Source organism: Cervus canadensis, chromosome 30 (assembly GCF_019320065.1).
Source record: "Cervus canadensis isolate Bull #8, Minnesota chromosome 30, ASM1932006v1, whole genome shotgun sequence".
NCBI classification, from domain to species: domain Eukaryota; kingdom Metazoa; phylum Chordata; class Mammalia; order Artiodactyla; family Cervidae; genus Cervus; species Cervus canadensis.
Window position 1 is genome coordinate 7,766,992 of NC_057415.1, and position 16,157 is coordinate 7,783,148.

At 42.8% G+C, this 16,157-nt stretch overlaps 1 protein-coding gene across 1 annotated transcript in view; it reads left to right on the plus strand.

Moving 5' to 3' along the window:
• LOC122431625 (epidermal growth factor receptor substrate 15-like 1) overlaps positions 1-15,032 on the plus strand; it is a 42,023-nt gene extending 26,991 nt beyond the window's left edge. Inside the window, exons 2-3 of the mRNA XM_043452869.1 lie at positions 12,432-12,735; positions 14,229-15,032. Coding sequence (XP_043308804.1) covers positions 12,432-12,735; positions 14,229-14,270 — 346 coding nt within the window. The 3' untranslated portion in view covers positions 14,271-15,032. The remainder of the gene's footprint in view (positions 1-12,431; positions 12,736-14,228) is intronic.
• Positions 15,033-16,157: the final 1,125 nt, after the last annotated feature.

Here is a 16,157-nt window from a genome sequence, read left to right on the forward strand (position 1 = left end):
CGTTTTATTAATTCCACCCCACCCCTCCCCGCAGTGGAAGTAAATCAGTGATTTTGCTCTTGTTCCCCCTGTTTGGGGCAAACATTCCCTGAGCAGGATCTGATTCCTATCTCAGCTTCTGAGATGGTGCTACTGGTAAAGAACACACCTGCCAATGCAGGAGACACGGGTTCAATCTTTGGGTGGGGAAGATAGCCTGGAGAAGGAAATGGCAACCCACTCCAGTATTCTTGCCTGGAGAATCCCATGGACAGAGAAGCCTGGCAGGCTGCGGTCCATAGGGTCGCAAAGAGTCAAACACAACTGAAGCGACTTAGCATACATGCATAAAACAGAAATTAAAACAGTTACTGCTACTGCAGATATTCCATTCAAGATATAAGAACCTGAAAATGGATTGGATTGTGGTGGTGTTTTCTTTCCATGTGAAATTGAAATTTCAGCTCATGTAGTGAATCCCAGGGATGGGGGAGCCTGGTGGGCTGCCGTCTATGGGATCACACAGGGTTGGACACGACTGAAGTGACTTAGCAGCAGCAGCAGCAGTAGTGAACAGATATATCACTGCTTTGCTAGTCACATTAATCGTGAGGATTCTGCCTGGTACTATGGATTGCACAAACTGTGATCATATGAGATTACATGAGAGCACAAGTCCCAGTGAAGCATGACTTTCTCTCTTTGGTTTCCGATACGTAGAGAAGAAACACAAAATGGCAAAAGGGGTGGGATTGCAGGGGGCCTCAAAACATCAGTTTTGCTATTGCCAACCCTAGACTGGAGATTCTGGTTTGAACCCAAGAGCAAATGGGACATTTGATTCCTGCCTCTGAATTTAAGAAAACTGGCCCTCACTGAAGAGCTGACCTGAATTATATGTACCCGGTGGCCAGAAGAAAAGGATCAGAGACCTGGTTGGGGCAGAAGCAGAGAGAGTTGGGTATGCACACCTCAGGAGGTGGCTGGGCATGAGAGTCAGAGAAGAGGAGCCCGGGCTGCTTTTTTTTTTTTTTTAATGTTATCTATTTATTTATTTTATTTTTGGCTGTACTGGGTATTTGTTGCTGCACGTGGGCTTTCTCTAGTTGCAGCGAGTGGGGTCTACTCTCTAGTTGCAGTGTGTGCGCTTCTCATTGAGGTTGGCTTCTCTTTTTGCAGAGCACGGGCTCTAGAGTGAAGGCTCAGTAATTGTGGCACATGGGCTTAGTTGCCCCTTGGCATATGGGATCTTCCTGGACCAGGGATCAACCTGTGTTCCTTGCATTGGTAGGTGGATTCTCAACCACTGGACCACTGGGGAAGCTCCTGGGTTCCTTTTTTTAAAATTATGTAGTAGAGAATACACTGATGACCCACCCCTGCCTCCCACTTACTGAACTGGTGATGGAGGAGGGGGGTAGATATAGGTGGAAAAAAAATAATTTTATTTTGATGTTTCCAATAACTGCTGCTTCTCTGATTCAATACATTATAGAAAAAATTTTAATGAAATTTCTGTTTATAAACTTTACTATATTAGACATATAATGTATTATATACAATGTAACATAAAATTAGATTTTATAATGTTATAAAATTACCAAACTGTATTTATAATCATTGATGTCAAATGAACACCTGAATTCTCGGTGTGAACTTGTCAGTTGAAGATGTATCTGCTATAAAAGTAAACACATCAGAAAATAAAAACATTTTTTCCCCACAAAAATAAAACAAAAACCTCACAAACAAAACCAATAAAATGATTTATTTTTTCCTTACTTGAATGACTGATGCTATCTAGTTATGTGACAAACTGTAAAATGATGAGCTATTCCAAATGAGCTAGAGCATTAAATTCTGTGCAAGTAATAAATCCCTTACTTTGAATTCAATGAAAGAGACATGATTCCATTCATCATTGAAATCGCTTTCTGGACACCATATATCTTGGCTTGCTCATTACTGTTCTGATGTTGGTTTAGGCTGTATCATGGTCTGTAACTGAAGGAAATATTCAGAAAGGAAAGGGAAAGTGAAAATGGTGGTTTCACATTTATTATTCTGTAGTACTGTGCAGTTAAAATATGCCACCTCCGCAGTTACTCCTGCATTTGGAGGATCAGAATGGTAATGAAAAGATTCATTATGATTGGGCGTATTCACTTGTTCACCAACATTATGTGACACATTTATCAGTTCTTTTCCAAAGATACTCATATCTAGTGACATTATTAAAATGTGTCCATATCAAAGGAATTGGTTTTTATAAACTCTGGCATAACAATTTACTGAATTTAATAAGCATACTACCTTAAAACTGAAAAACATTAGAAGTTATTCTGCTTGTATTAAAAATATATGGGGATTTCCCTGGCAGTCCAGTGATTAAGACTCCAAGCTCCCAATACAGGGGTAATGGGTTGGATGCCTGGTTGGGAAACTAAGATCCTGCATGCCACATAGTGCCACAAAAAAAAAAAAAAAAAAAAAAATCCAACAAACAAAAAACAAAAAATATACAGACAATAGTTCTGCAAGAAGAAAATGAAATTAGACTTGGGAGAGAGTTGACTTTGGAATGCCAATAAATAGAGGTTTCATTTCTTTACTGGTACGATGAACAGCTCGTTGTGGAGTACACTTTGATAACATACTCTCCTAGTTCCTTCAAGGGAGTATGAAAAGGAAATCTCCATTATCCTCACTGAAATAATGGCATCTCTTTCTATGAGGACCTTGGCTTATTACTTATTGCTACCAAGATCTGACTCTGGTCTACGTGCTTTACATTCATTGATTATATAGCCCTTACAATACACCGTATAAAGAAGGTTTCTATTTTTAATTTTTTAATCTTCTTTACAGATGATAAAGTGAGAAGCATAGAGAATGACACCCAGTCTGACTCAAGCCCACACTCTTAACCACTAGGTTATCCTTCCCCTTCCTTGCCTCTTTAATGGTCATCTTGTTCATGAGAATTGTAGAACTGCCTCTTCCCATGAGTCTTCCTCCCATAAAGCTTTCTGATAATTCTCAAAGAGATTAAATGACTTGCTAACACTTGCACAGTGAGCAAGTGGGGGAGCTGAACTTAAATCCAGGACTTCTGATTCTAAATCCTATTATCTTTAATGGTATCACACTACTGGGTATAGCTGAAGTTTTCAACTTGGGAGAAATTGGCTCGAAACAAAATAGCTGGCACTATTTCATTTCTTTCAGAAATAAACTCCAGATGGATTTAAGAATTGAATCTTGCAAATGAAACCATAAAAGTACTGGAAGAAAATTTTGGTGAATATTTATGTAATCTTGGGGTGGCAAAGGCCGTTCTAAAAATGGCCTTAAAGTAGAAAAGGTGGACACATTAGATTTCACAAAAATAAAAAAGTGAGTATGCTAAAACTATCAATCATGAGGAAAGGCAAACAACTCAGTACTGGAAAGCAATTTTCTTTATTTTTTTTTTCATTTTTGATTCATTCATTTATTCTTTCCAGAAATACTGACATTGAAGTAAAATGGAGATAAAAAACATATGAGGTCCCTGCCTTCATGAAGTTTATAATCAAGAGAAGTCATCACATTGACTGCCGCTGCTGCTAAGTTGCTTCAGTCGTGTCTGACTCTGTGCGACTCCATAGATGGCAGCCCACCAGGCTCCCCCATCCCTGGGATTCTCCAGGCAAGAACAGTGGAATGGGTTGCCATTTCCTTCTCCGATGCATGAAAGTGAAAAGTGAAAGTGAAGTCGCTCAGTGGTGTCCAATTCTTAGCGATCCCATGGACTATAGCCCACCAGGCTCTTCCGTCCATGGGGTTTTCCAGGCAAGAGTACTGGAGTGAGGTGCCATTGCCTTCTCCACACATTGACTGATGGGTATGTAATTACATGTAACAAAAGGAGCATTGTTTTTTGAGAACAGATAACAGATGAGTCCCATGAGCACTGAGACGTCAGGAGAAACTTCCTGAAGAGTAATGTTGAGTGGAGATATGAAAGATGAGTCCAAGTTGAGATGAGAACAACAAGGGAAGCATTCCAGACAGAGAAAACAACATGCCTTTTTGGCTTTCCTGGTGGTCCAGTGGTTAAGACTCTGCATTCCCAAGCAGGGTTCAATCCCTGGTCGGGAAGCTAAAATTCCACATGCCACATGCTGTACAGCTCTGCCAAAAATAAAATAAAAAAAAACAAAATAAAATTGCTGTTGTTTTTGTTTAATCACTAAGTCTTGTCTGACTCTTTGCAGCCTCGTGGACTGCAACATGTCAACTTCATCATCCTGTCCTTCATCATCTCCTGGAGTTTGGTCAGACTCATATCTATTGAGCCAGTGATGCCATCTCACCATCTCATCCTCTGTCACCCTCTTCTCCTCCTGCCCTCAATCTTTCCCAGCATCAGGGTCTTTTCCAAAAAATAAAATTAGGGGTATTTAAAAAATTAATACTTTAAAACAAACAACAACAACAAAATGTTTTAAAAGAAAGAAAAACAGCAACATGCTTTTTGGGGATGAGAGTATGGTCAATTTGAAAAATGAAGAGAAGGCCAATATAATCCAAAGCCAGAGAGTAAGGTGAAGTGTGGTATGAGATGAGGTAGTGAGGTGGTGCCATTCACAAATATTGGGTGGGGGGGCGGTCCTGGGAGATAAGCAGGTTTGGACTGGATTGAAGATCAAAAATTTGACCTTGGACTTGTTATGTTTGAGATATCCTTCAAAAGTCCATGTGGAGATTTCAAGTAGGTAGTTATACATAAGGATCCAATGGATAAAAAGTAGGATCAATCAAAAGATAGACATTGAGAATCATTGGCATATGTATATGAGTGGGGCCGAATGAAGCCATGATCAAGGATGAGACGAGGCTGGGGGTGAGGGGCGGGCGGTAGAACAGAGAGAGAAGAAAAGAGTGCTTAGGACTTAGCCTCGAGTATTGTGAGAATGTCATGGCCACGTAGAGGACAAACCTACAAAGACCATGGAAAGGCTGAGCCAGTAGCAAAGCCCAGGAGAGCAAACTGTCATGGAGGCAAAGGAAAGACGTGTTTCAAAACGGAGAGAAAAGCAATGCCAAATGCTGCTTAACGGTCAAATAAGAGGAGAGCTGAAGAACGCCCAGTGCATTTAGGAGCCTACAAGACACTTAGGACTTTAGTAAATGCTTTTCTTATAGAAAAATAGGGACAAAAGCCATTTTGGAGTTGATGTAAGGGTAGGTGAATGGGGAGGAAGGAAACTGAGATGCGTGTAGAACATGTCTAGGAAACTGGTCTGTGAACAGGAGAACAGAAGTGTGGTAGTGGAGAGAGGTATGGGATAAGCAGCGGGCTCCCCTGGTAGCTCAGCTGGTAAAGAATCCACCAGCAATGCAGGAGACCCTGATCTGATTCCTGGGTTGGGAAGATCTGCTAGAGAAGGGATAGGCTACCCACTCCAATATTCTTGCTGAAGAATTCCCTGGACTGTATAGTCCACGGGGTCACAAAAAGTGGGACACAACTGAGCGACTTTCACTTTCACTAAGAATTATTAATTTATTTAAATAGGAGAGACTTAGGGATATCTATATTTATATCTCCCTGGAGTAAGAAATGGCAACCCACTCCAGCATTCTTGCCTGGAAGATTCCCTGGACACAGGGGCCTGGCAGGCTATAGTTCATGGGGCTGCAAAGAGCTGAACATGACTTAGTGACTGAACACATATCTATATCTATCTCTCTCATGTATGCATGTAATTAAATTTGATTTTTTCCTGTTCATCTCTCTCATGTCAATTTCATTCTTAGGTCAACCAGAAGAACCTAGAAGAGTAGAGGAAAGTTTTTTCCTTCTCCACAATATTTTTTTAAAATATTTTATTTATTCATTTCACTCCACTTGGTCTTAGTCACAGCACTCAGAGATTTTAAGTTGCGATAGCATGTGAGATCTAGTTCCCTAATGAGGGATCAAACCTGAGCACCCTACATTGGGAGTGCAGAGTATTAGTCACTGGACCACCAGGGAAGTCTTTCCTCTACAATTAGAAAGAAGAAAGTGTTAGTCGTTCAGTCATGTCTGAGTCTTTGCAACCCCATGGACTATAGCCTGCCAGGCTCCTCTGTCCATGGAATTCTACAGGCAAGAATACTGGAGAGTGGGTAACCATTCTCTTTTCTAGAGGCTCTTCCTGACGCAGGGATTAAACCTGGGTCTCCTGCATTGCAGGCAGATTCTTTATCATCTGAGCCACCAGGGAATTCCTCTCCTCTATAATATTCAGACCTTATTTTGTTCCTCACGAGAAAATGCACTCAAGGCCGAAGGGAAGGAAACAAAGGGCAGTAGGTAGACACCAGTTACCAGCAGGGAGATGGTTTCTTTGCAGTAACCATGCCCAGGACAACTTGGCCATTAGAAACACTAAATTGTCACGGCCTAAGCAGAGAAGCAAGGGCCCTTGCATGAGAAGAGCACATGGCTGGAGAGCTTCTCTAGTTCATCTCTTCTATCTAACTCCTCTAAGAGAAGGAGTTTTACAAAATTAGCAGGAAGAGGGCCTATTCTTTCCTTCTTTCCCTGCTTCCAACATGCTTAGCATCAGGCAAGCTCTCTAACCTTTGATTAAAATAAAGTGAAAGTGTTAGTTGTTCAGTTGTGCCCAACTCTTCGGGACCCAATGGATTATAGCCCACCAGTCTCCCCTGTCCATGGGATTTTCCAGGCAAGAATACTAGAGTGGGTTATCATCCCCTTCTCCAGGGGATCTTGCTGACCCAGGGATCGAACCCAGGTCTCCTGCATTGCAGGGGATTCTTTATCATATGAGCCACCAGAGAAGCCTCTGATTAAAGTAAAACACAGCCAAAACAGTGATCCTCAATGGAGAGTGTCTGTTCCCCATTTGGGACTGTTGGTAATGCCTCGACACACTTTTGATGATCATGACTGTGTGGGGAGCATTGCTAATGGCATCTTGTGGGTAGAGGCCAGAGATGATGCTAAACATCTTGCAAAGCACAGGACAGCTTCACCCAAGGAAGTATCTGGTCCAAATGTCAGGAGTGCCAAGTTTAAGAAACTTTGATCTAGAGGTGTAAATATTCCTTCAAACAATCTCTCAGAGCAAAATCAAAACAAAACAGAAAGGCTTGGAGCTTGATTGGCCATTTTCTTGGAGCTTATTGGCCATTATTTTTGGTGAAATATAGAGTAGAAGGAATTTAATTTTATTTTTCCTATATCTTACATATGCTTTTTGTGTATTTTATGAATAAAAGGGGATTCATAGGCATTACATAATGTGAAATCAAGACAAATGCTTTCATCTTGATAGGTGAGCAAGTATACTTACTAGAAATTCTCTTTATCATAATCCTTACTTCAAAACCAAACTCAAAATCTCTTTCAATATCCTTGAAAAAAAGACGTATTCACAGTTGTCCCTTGTTTGAATACTTCCTCTTTCAAACAACACTATGTATATTCCTACTGTTTTTTTTAACTGTATAGCTAATTTTAATGGGCAGTTTATATCCATTTCTTCTAAAGTTTTTGTGAGGCTTTGTCCAAAAATAAAAATACATTGATTTAATGTAATAGTATTTTTTACTATCATCTTTAAATTATTTCAACTTATGTTTTTATTTTCATGGTCAGCTAATTGAACTGGCTTCTGAAAATAACTTTGTATGGCTTAATTTCACAGAAATACTTATAAAAATTCTCTGTATTTGCTGTCAAATTTGCTTTGGAATATGAACACATGTTTATATATGGGCACCATTTCTTTATTAAGAACAGCTAGAAGGTTAGGAAGTTACTCAAACTGGGATTACAAAAAGAACAGTGGATAAATGTTTAAGTTCTTTAGAATTGACTCCTCAAAGGCAAGTCTTAAGACCTCTGACTTTTTTATATGTTAAATGAGGTTTAGCACTAGGAACTGCATTTGGTTGTAACTGACAGAAAAGAATACTGGCTTGAGCAGGACAGAATTTTATGTTTTACTCATTTAAAATAAATCTGGAGACAGGCTGTATGGGACTGCTGTAGTATGATGGCTCCCTACTGTCATCTCAGCTGAAGTTCTTTCCTTTAAATTGCTTCATCTTCATTGTACAGCTTCTGCCCCAAGGTCACCCAGAGCTCAAGGTAAGGGCTGGAAGTCCAGCCATCACCTCCACATTCCAAGCCAGAACAGAGGAAGCAAGGAGGAACCAAAGGATGGTTCTAGCTTTCAACGTCTTCCCAGAAGTCTCATGTAATACTTCTGCTGACATCTCACTGGCTAGAACTTCATCTCTGTGATGGAGGGTGGGAAATGTAACCTTCTGAACTGGGTATCTTGTCATCTCAAGTATGTTTAAGTGAAAATGAAGTCACTCAGTCGTGTCCGACTCTTTGTGACCCCATGGACTGTAGCCCACCAGGCTTCTCCATCCATGGGATTTTCCAGGCAAGAATACTATAGTGGGTTGCCATTTTCTTCTCCAGAGTACCTTCCTGACCCAGGGGTTTAACCCGGCTCGCCTGCATTGCACGCAGACTCTTTACCATCTGAGCCAGGAGAGAAGACAAGTATAATTAGAACTTTGTTACTAATGAGTACAATGAGGAATTTCCCTGGTGGTCCAGTGGTTAAGAGTCTACTTTCCAACGTGGGGGATGCAGGTTTGACCACTGAGTGGGGAGTGAAGGCATATGCCTTCGAGGCAGCCAAGTCCACAAGTGGCAGCTAACCCTGCCAGTCACTTTTAGAGAAGCCTGTGCACCATAACAAAGACCGCCCCTCCTCCACCACAAAATAAAGAATTTAAAAAAACGAGTACTGATGAAAAAATGCTTCTTTAAGCTAAACAAATATTTCTCTTCTTTCAAAAAAAAAAAATCTTTGGCAGCCCATTCATTGTCACTGATTTCCTCTGACACTACTTGCTGCCAGTCCCCTCCCAAGGTCCTGAAAGGTTTCCATGGAATCCTAAGTGTTCCATGCATTTGAAAATCATTAGCTAAGATAATTTCTAAGGGTATATAAAATATTAAAAATCCTGATTCTTTGATGTTGTTAGTTTCTAAGTTGGTAATGTCTAAAAGGATCACATTTCTCAGTAATTTCGACATGCTTTAAAAAAATTATGGTTGCTAAAATATAGGCATCAACAATTAATGTTGTAATTAGCTTGCCTCTCTCTGAGCCTTCCACATTCATGGACCAATACCCTCTCTTTCCCTCCAAGCCTTACCAAGTTCTAAAAATGAATAAGGATGAATTATATTTGGGCTGAATACATTTTTGTAGAAATCTGTTTTTTTTTTCTTTCTGTTTTCCTTTTAACATGTATGAACAAAGTGGTCCTGGAGAACTTTTGCTGAGCTGGTTAGGTTATGTTTGGTTGACACTTGTCTTTTGGGGTTTTTTTTAAGGTATATACGGTTCTCCCTACAACTCTAAAAAGAATTCTGATTTTAGCACTCACATAAGAGTTTGTGGGAAGAACAAATGTCAGGAACCACATTCTTATACTCAAATATTGTTTCTGCCAATTAAGAGCCATGAGATCATAAATAAAGTAGTTTTCCTGAAAGTTTTTTTATTTTTAAAATTAACGATAACATCTAACTTGTTGATTTTTAGAGTTGGATGAAATATTGCATTGTTGATGCTCTATAAACACAGAAGTTATTTACATCACAAGTAAGCTTTAGGTGTTTCTTTAAAAGTGAAAAATCAGAGAGGGTTGGGCATGTAGATGAAATCTGAGGTATTAAGATGGCTTTGTCTGGGAACTCGTGTCAGAGAATCAAGGAGGCAACCATTATAGGAGACAGGTTAGGATATTTAGTCTCATTCTTACATACACTACCCTTCTTGCATACACACATACATAATGTGATTATGTAACATGAAGCATCAACAGAGATATGACAGCAAAGGAAAATTTTTATTTTCTAGAATTATACTCTGGTAGTGATTCCAAAATTTCTTGGCTTTAAAAAATGGCATTCTTCTGATTTCAGTTTATTCTTGACTCTCACATGAAAACAGCAGTCCTAGCCAAAGGCTAAATTGTGAATCTTTCAAGTTTGGCTTTGGCAGGTCTGCTCCTTTCAGCACCTTCCTGAACTCTAGAATAGGATGGGGGTAAAGAACAGCGAGGAAGTGACCTAAAAAAGAGAAGATAGGACCTGAGCATTGTGAACAGCTTTAGGGACGTGAGGAAATGGTACACAACACAGCACCCAGGGGCACAGAGCTCTTACTTTGAGAAACACTGCCTTGAGAGTGGCTACTTCCCCTCATGTTCACTTGCCTTCTGAGACTGCAGTTGATCAAATTTCTCACCTAGGCCCAGTTCAGAGTGAGTCACAAAAATACTAAAGGTATGTTATAAGCATATCCGTTGAAGAAATCACAAGATACCCTCTCTGCAGCAGCTTTTTATCTCACTACATAAATCCTTTTCCTTCATTTATCAACCTTTATTTATTCAACCCATTTCCAAGGCATTGTTTGCATAAAGTCTGCAATCTCAAATATTTAAAAAGTTCAACCAGTCCCAGACTTTACCAATCTGAGACCTGAGGTATTTTTTGCTCCCTCATTCCTAGTATTCAGTGCCTGGGTTGATTTACTTTTTAAGCTTAGGCGTCTGCATTGGTTTCTTGAGCTGCAATCCAGCTACTCATAAGTGGGTTTTGAACTTCAGAAAGCGGTGCTAGAACTTTGCTGCTGGTGACCAAGGCTAGATCCCTGTCACCAGGGACAGTCTCATCCTTTCTCCACCCCAGGCTTTCTGGTTGAAGTTTATTGCAAGCTCTCCCTCTCACTAGAGGCTTGTGAATTTGTATTGTCTGAACCATCAGTTGCACCAAGTTCTCTTCCCTATTACTGTTGCTCTAACCAGAAACAGGTTTGCTCAGCCTCTCTGGGCAGTGATACAGATGGTTGGTTACAGCCTTTGGGGACCAATAATACAAAGGAGTCAGGCATTCATACATCAGCCAAGCCAGTCTGTGTGGCCAAGGCCAGCATATTCCATGACCAAACATCCAAAGAACAGTGCTTGTTATAGCGACTTCATTTGAACAATACAATTGTGTGATGGAAAATTGACATGGGTGATTAAACTCTGAAAGAAAGAATATCAGAAGAGGCTGATTTCAAATGCTACCTCCATATGTTAAATTCAAATATATTTTAGGTTAATTTTGACAGTCTGTGTTTTATTCTACTGAGCTTTTAGTCTATTCTTATATCTTTATTATATTATTATAATTCTTTTATTTATTTTTAATTTTTATTTATTTTTTGGCTGCACTGGGTCTTCAGTGCTGCGGGAAGGTTTTCTCTCATTGCAGTGACCTGGGCTATTCTATTGTGATGTGAGGGCTTCTCATTGCAGTGGCTTCTTTTGTTGTGGAACAGAGGCTAAGTAGTTGTGGCTCCTGGGCTCCCGAGCATGGGCTTAGTTACTCTAGTTGCTGGATCTGCCTGGACCAGAGATTGAACTCTTGTCTCCCACATCGGCAGGTGGATTCTTAATCACTGGACCACCAAGGAAATCCCTATAATTTAAAAAATATGTTTTAGTGCATGGTAGAAATACTTTCTACTATTATTTCTTTCAAAAGTTCCTCAGTTTGACCCCTGGTCAAAGCCTGCCAGCCTCCTCTGCCCATGGGATTTTCCAGGCAGAAATACTGGAGTGGGTTGCCATTTCCTTCTCCAGAGAATCTTCTTGACCCAGGGATCAAACCTGGGTCTCCTGCACTGCAGGCAGTTTCTTTACCATCTGAACCACCAGGGAAGTCCTATGTGGGTTTACATGAGCTTAATTATTTGGGGAAAAGCTTTCTTTTCTGATCATTTTCATATTTTTGGCATTTTCCTCAGCAAACTCAGATAATTGCTCAAGTTTTTATCATTTGTTCTATTTGATGCAATGTTGATTCTGTTATTTCTCTGCATCTAAAGTATTTAAAAAGTTATTCAGGTAGTTAGGAGATCCAAGATGAAATGATGAATGTAACAAGATAAGGTAATTCTACTACAAACATACAAAACAACCTTAATGAAGGGATGGGGGAAAATAATAGAAATAATTGGTGTCAGTACACCTAAGTACTGTATACCCTAATTAATAAATTTGTTTCCCCTGTGATGCTGGTTAATGGTTCCCATACCACTATATATGTAATGTGGGAGACCTGGGTTTGATCCTTGGGTTGGGAAGATCCCCTGGAGAAGGGGAAGGCTATCCACTCCAGCATTCTGGCCTAGAGAATTCTATGGACTGTATAATCCATGGGGTTGCAAAGAGTCAGACACGACTGAGCAACTTTCACTTTCACTTCCACTTCACTCAATCTTACGTCATGGGCTTCCCTCATAGCTCAGTTGGTAAAGAATCTGCCTGCAAAGCAGGAGACCCTGGTTCGATTCCTGGGTCAGAAAGATCCCCTGGATCTCAACAGATCCATTCGGTGGGGATCCTTTCAAAGAAAGTGACCCATTCCGTGGCTCCACCCCTGATGACTTCTTTAAGAAGCAGACAAAGAGCGACCCGTTTACCTCAGACCCGTTCACGAAAAACCCTTCCTTACCATCAAAGCTCGACCCCTTTGAATCCAGCGATCCTTTTTCATCCTCCAGTGTCTCCTCAAAAGGATCAGGTCCCTTCGGAGCCTTAGACCCCTTCGGAAGTGGGTCCTTCAATAGTGCCGAGGGCTTTGCTGACTTCAGCCAGATGTCCAAGGTAAACCTCTCCCATGGAGCCTCTGCCTCCGCAGTGTGCCTGTGCTGTGGTCGTGGTTGTGGTCTTGTCGTGGCTGCCAGACATAGTTGTTTCATGCCACGTATGTATTTCCTTGGCACCTGTCCAACTCTGAAATGCGAAACGCACGCTCACGTGACGTCGTGAGTCCGCAGACAGGGTCTACAAGGTGTCCGTGGCTGTGGCTGGACCCATTTCCCTTCCTCCAAGTGGCGCTGCCAGAGCCGAGTCCCCCCCGCCCAGGCATAGGCGCAAGGGGCTCCCTTCTGCCCTCACTGGTGTCTCACGGCCGTCAGACCTCAGGTGATAAAGTCGTCCCAATGGCCAAACAAAGCAAGAAGGTGTTGGGCACAGGGGGCCAGGCCTGGCGTGCAGCCCGTGAGGCCGGAACTGGGGGCCGTGGGCCCACATGCAGGAGATATGTCTGCAGCTGCCTGTGGGCAGAACCCAAGAAGAATGTGGAAAGCGAGGGCTGGGCTCAGTCGTTGAATAAATACGCGGGTGCAAAGTAAGCTGTTCAGGAAGGCCTGTAAGTCACTCCTGTTTGGCCTGGGCGGTGTCTGCGCAGCCATAATTACCTGAACTGACTGCAAATGTAGCCCCACACGTGGTGGGATCACTCTGTCGAGAGGGGCTCGAAGGAGGTGTGGCTGGAGAGCTAAATCTTTAACATAGCAAGAAGTCCATTGGGAGAGACTGTCCAAAACAGAGCAAGCAATAAGAGTAGAAGCCCATGACTCTGAGGTACATTCCAGAAGAAACTGCTGAGAAGCTGAAAACGTTGGCCATGGGGAGCTGATCTGCAGCTTCTGTCCTCTGTCCTAACCTTCAGCGTCCCTTGGTTTCGAGTGCAAGCCCGGGTTAACAGGAGTTGAGGGACGCGTTCGGTGTGTGTGTCTTGGCCTCGTCGGGAGGGTGGGGTCCCCCTTCAGGATATAGAACCGGGTGCAGCACAGCCTGTTGAAGCCCCCGTGTTCTCCGTTTATTCCTCCGGTGTTTACCAGCCGCCTGCTCCCGTCCAGGTGGCCCGGGCTCCATGGCCACGGGGGCCCTGGTGACCACATGCAGATACCGTTCCTGTCCCTGCTCTTCCCCTTAGCTGGGGGGTGGGGGGTGGCTGGAGGAGGAACCCTGGAATGTGTGGGAGCAGGCACCCACAGCCCGGAGTCCCCTACCGCCCACGCCCTCGTACCCCGCATGCCAGCTCCTCAGAGGGGCATCCCGCCTGCTTCACTCAGCCCGAGGGGTGCACAGCTGTCTGGGTGCTGAGTGCTTGTGGTTAGCGACGTGTGATTGTGGCATGTGGCTTCCAAGAAACGTTTGAGGTTTTGTTCAGGTTTTCAGAGAAGCGCGTGAGTGTAAACTGTCGAGGTAGCAAATCTAACTCCTGGCTGGAGGCAAAGCATCTGTTTGCCCACTGGCTGCCGCGGGAGGGAGCCTGGGGGTGCCAGGGTTTCCGTCTTGTCTCCTTCCAGTGCCTGGAGGGAGTCACCCTCCTATGGGAACTGGGACGCTGATGGTCTGGGATCCGCCAGAAGGGGCCAGAGCCTGAGATGTGCCTTCATGTTTACGTGTCACTGTGTGGCTGTTACACACACTCCTCCAGTGGAGCTGTGTGTCCTTGGCTTATGTCCCTGCTTTGTGGGCGGGAAACTGTCCCCTGAAATGAAGAAACCTCTGCCACATGGGGGCGGCAGCCTCCAGGGAAGGGGCTCACACTGTGTTCTCAAGCCAGCACAAGTGGGCCCTCTCCCTCAGAGTCAGGGGAATGAGGGTGAGCAGTGCCCCCAAGGTGGGCCCAGGGGACGAGGACGGGGCATGACCCGAGCCCTCTGCACCAGGGAGCGTGGGAGGCTGCGTGGAGTGGCCGCCTGCTGCAGGCAGCGCTCACCTGTGTCCCTGCTGGCGGCCCGAGCCAGGCCGTTCAGAGCCTGGCCCTTCCCTCTTGGCGCCCGTTCCAACCTAGAGTTGCGTTTTCCCTCTTTTATTCCGCTTTTCCTCTCCTTGATCTCGTGTCCTGGATCAGGCCACACACACGTGCACTTGTGACTTTAAAGCCAGCGCCCCTTCCTGTTGGTGGCACTGGGCGGGACAGGGCTGGCTGGGGCCGTGGAAAGTTTGTCCGGCTGTCTGTTTGTTTCCACGATCCCATCAGCTCCTGATCTCATGCCACTTGCCCAGCTCAGTTCAGCGCCATAACCTCGTAGGCCTCTGTTTTTCCCTTTTGGTTCCCTTTCTGTTTTTCAAGAATAACATTGTGTGTATAAATAAAATGCCGAAGGAAATGAAAAAAAAAAAAAAAAAGAAAGATCCCCTGGAGAAGGGATAGGCTACCCACTCCAGTATTCTGGCCTGAAGAATTCCATGGACTGCATAGTCCATGGGGTTGCAAAGAGTTGGACATGACTGGGTGACTTTCACATATATGTATAGTGGAGCTCAACAATTAAGTAAATGGATAGCATATGGTAGGAGCCAGATTTCTCACTGATGGGGTGGGAGGTTATAGATAAACCAAGGAAGGAGGCTAAGATGGTCCATTTGATAATGGATTAGAGTCACAGGTATCCATATGAACTCACATTTAGCTTAGTACAGATACAGATAAATAGATACAGAAATATTTATAGAAATGTGTATATACCTGGGACACATATGTTTTCTTGCTCTGGCAGCCGAAGGGACCTAAAAGCAATGACATCCCAGTTGCAATGAGCATACCTAATGCCAAGATCTTGGTTTCTAACACCATTCTCCAGTTGTAGAAACCAGGGCTCCTTGAAGAAGTAGTTGATTCTTGGACTGGGGTAGAAAATATATAAAATGTGTCTGAAGCAACTTGTAGTGCCAGAAATTAAGTGCTAGAATTTGCAAAGATGGAAGTATACTAAAGGAACACGTGAGCCAACCTAGAGAGATTCCAGTGACCAAAGGCAAACATTTGAGCAGTAAAATAAAAAATAAAATAGTGTTGGATTGTAACCCAAGTATAAAATAAATACCAATGAGCCCACAATGATATAAATAATGATTTAATAAATAAGCAAATGTGGGAAAATTGACAAATTATCTATACAGAAGAATTCCAAATAATTTAGCTACATACTCTTCCTCCAGGAGGTGGAACATAAATTCCAATTCCACAAGTGTGGGCTGTGCATAGTGACTTCCTTCCAAAGAGTGTAGTATGGATGGGGGAAAAGGAACTTTGTAGTAGAGAAGTCTGAGGAACTCTACATCATCCAGGTGAACAAGGTCAATGCCAACAGTCACAAATTGTATTGACAGTATCTTTTCTTGATGTGACTGAAAAAAAAGCACTTTCTCTCTATTGTCTTCCTCTCTAACACACATAACATTGATCTAATCATGAGGGAAAAAAATACCAATTAAATCCCAATTGA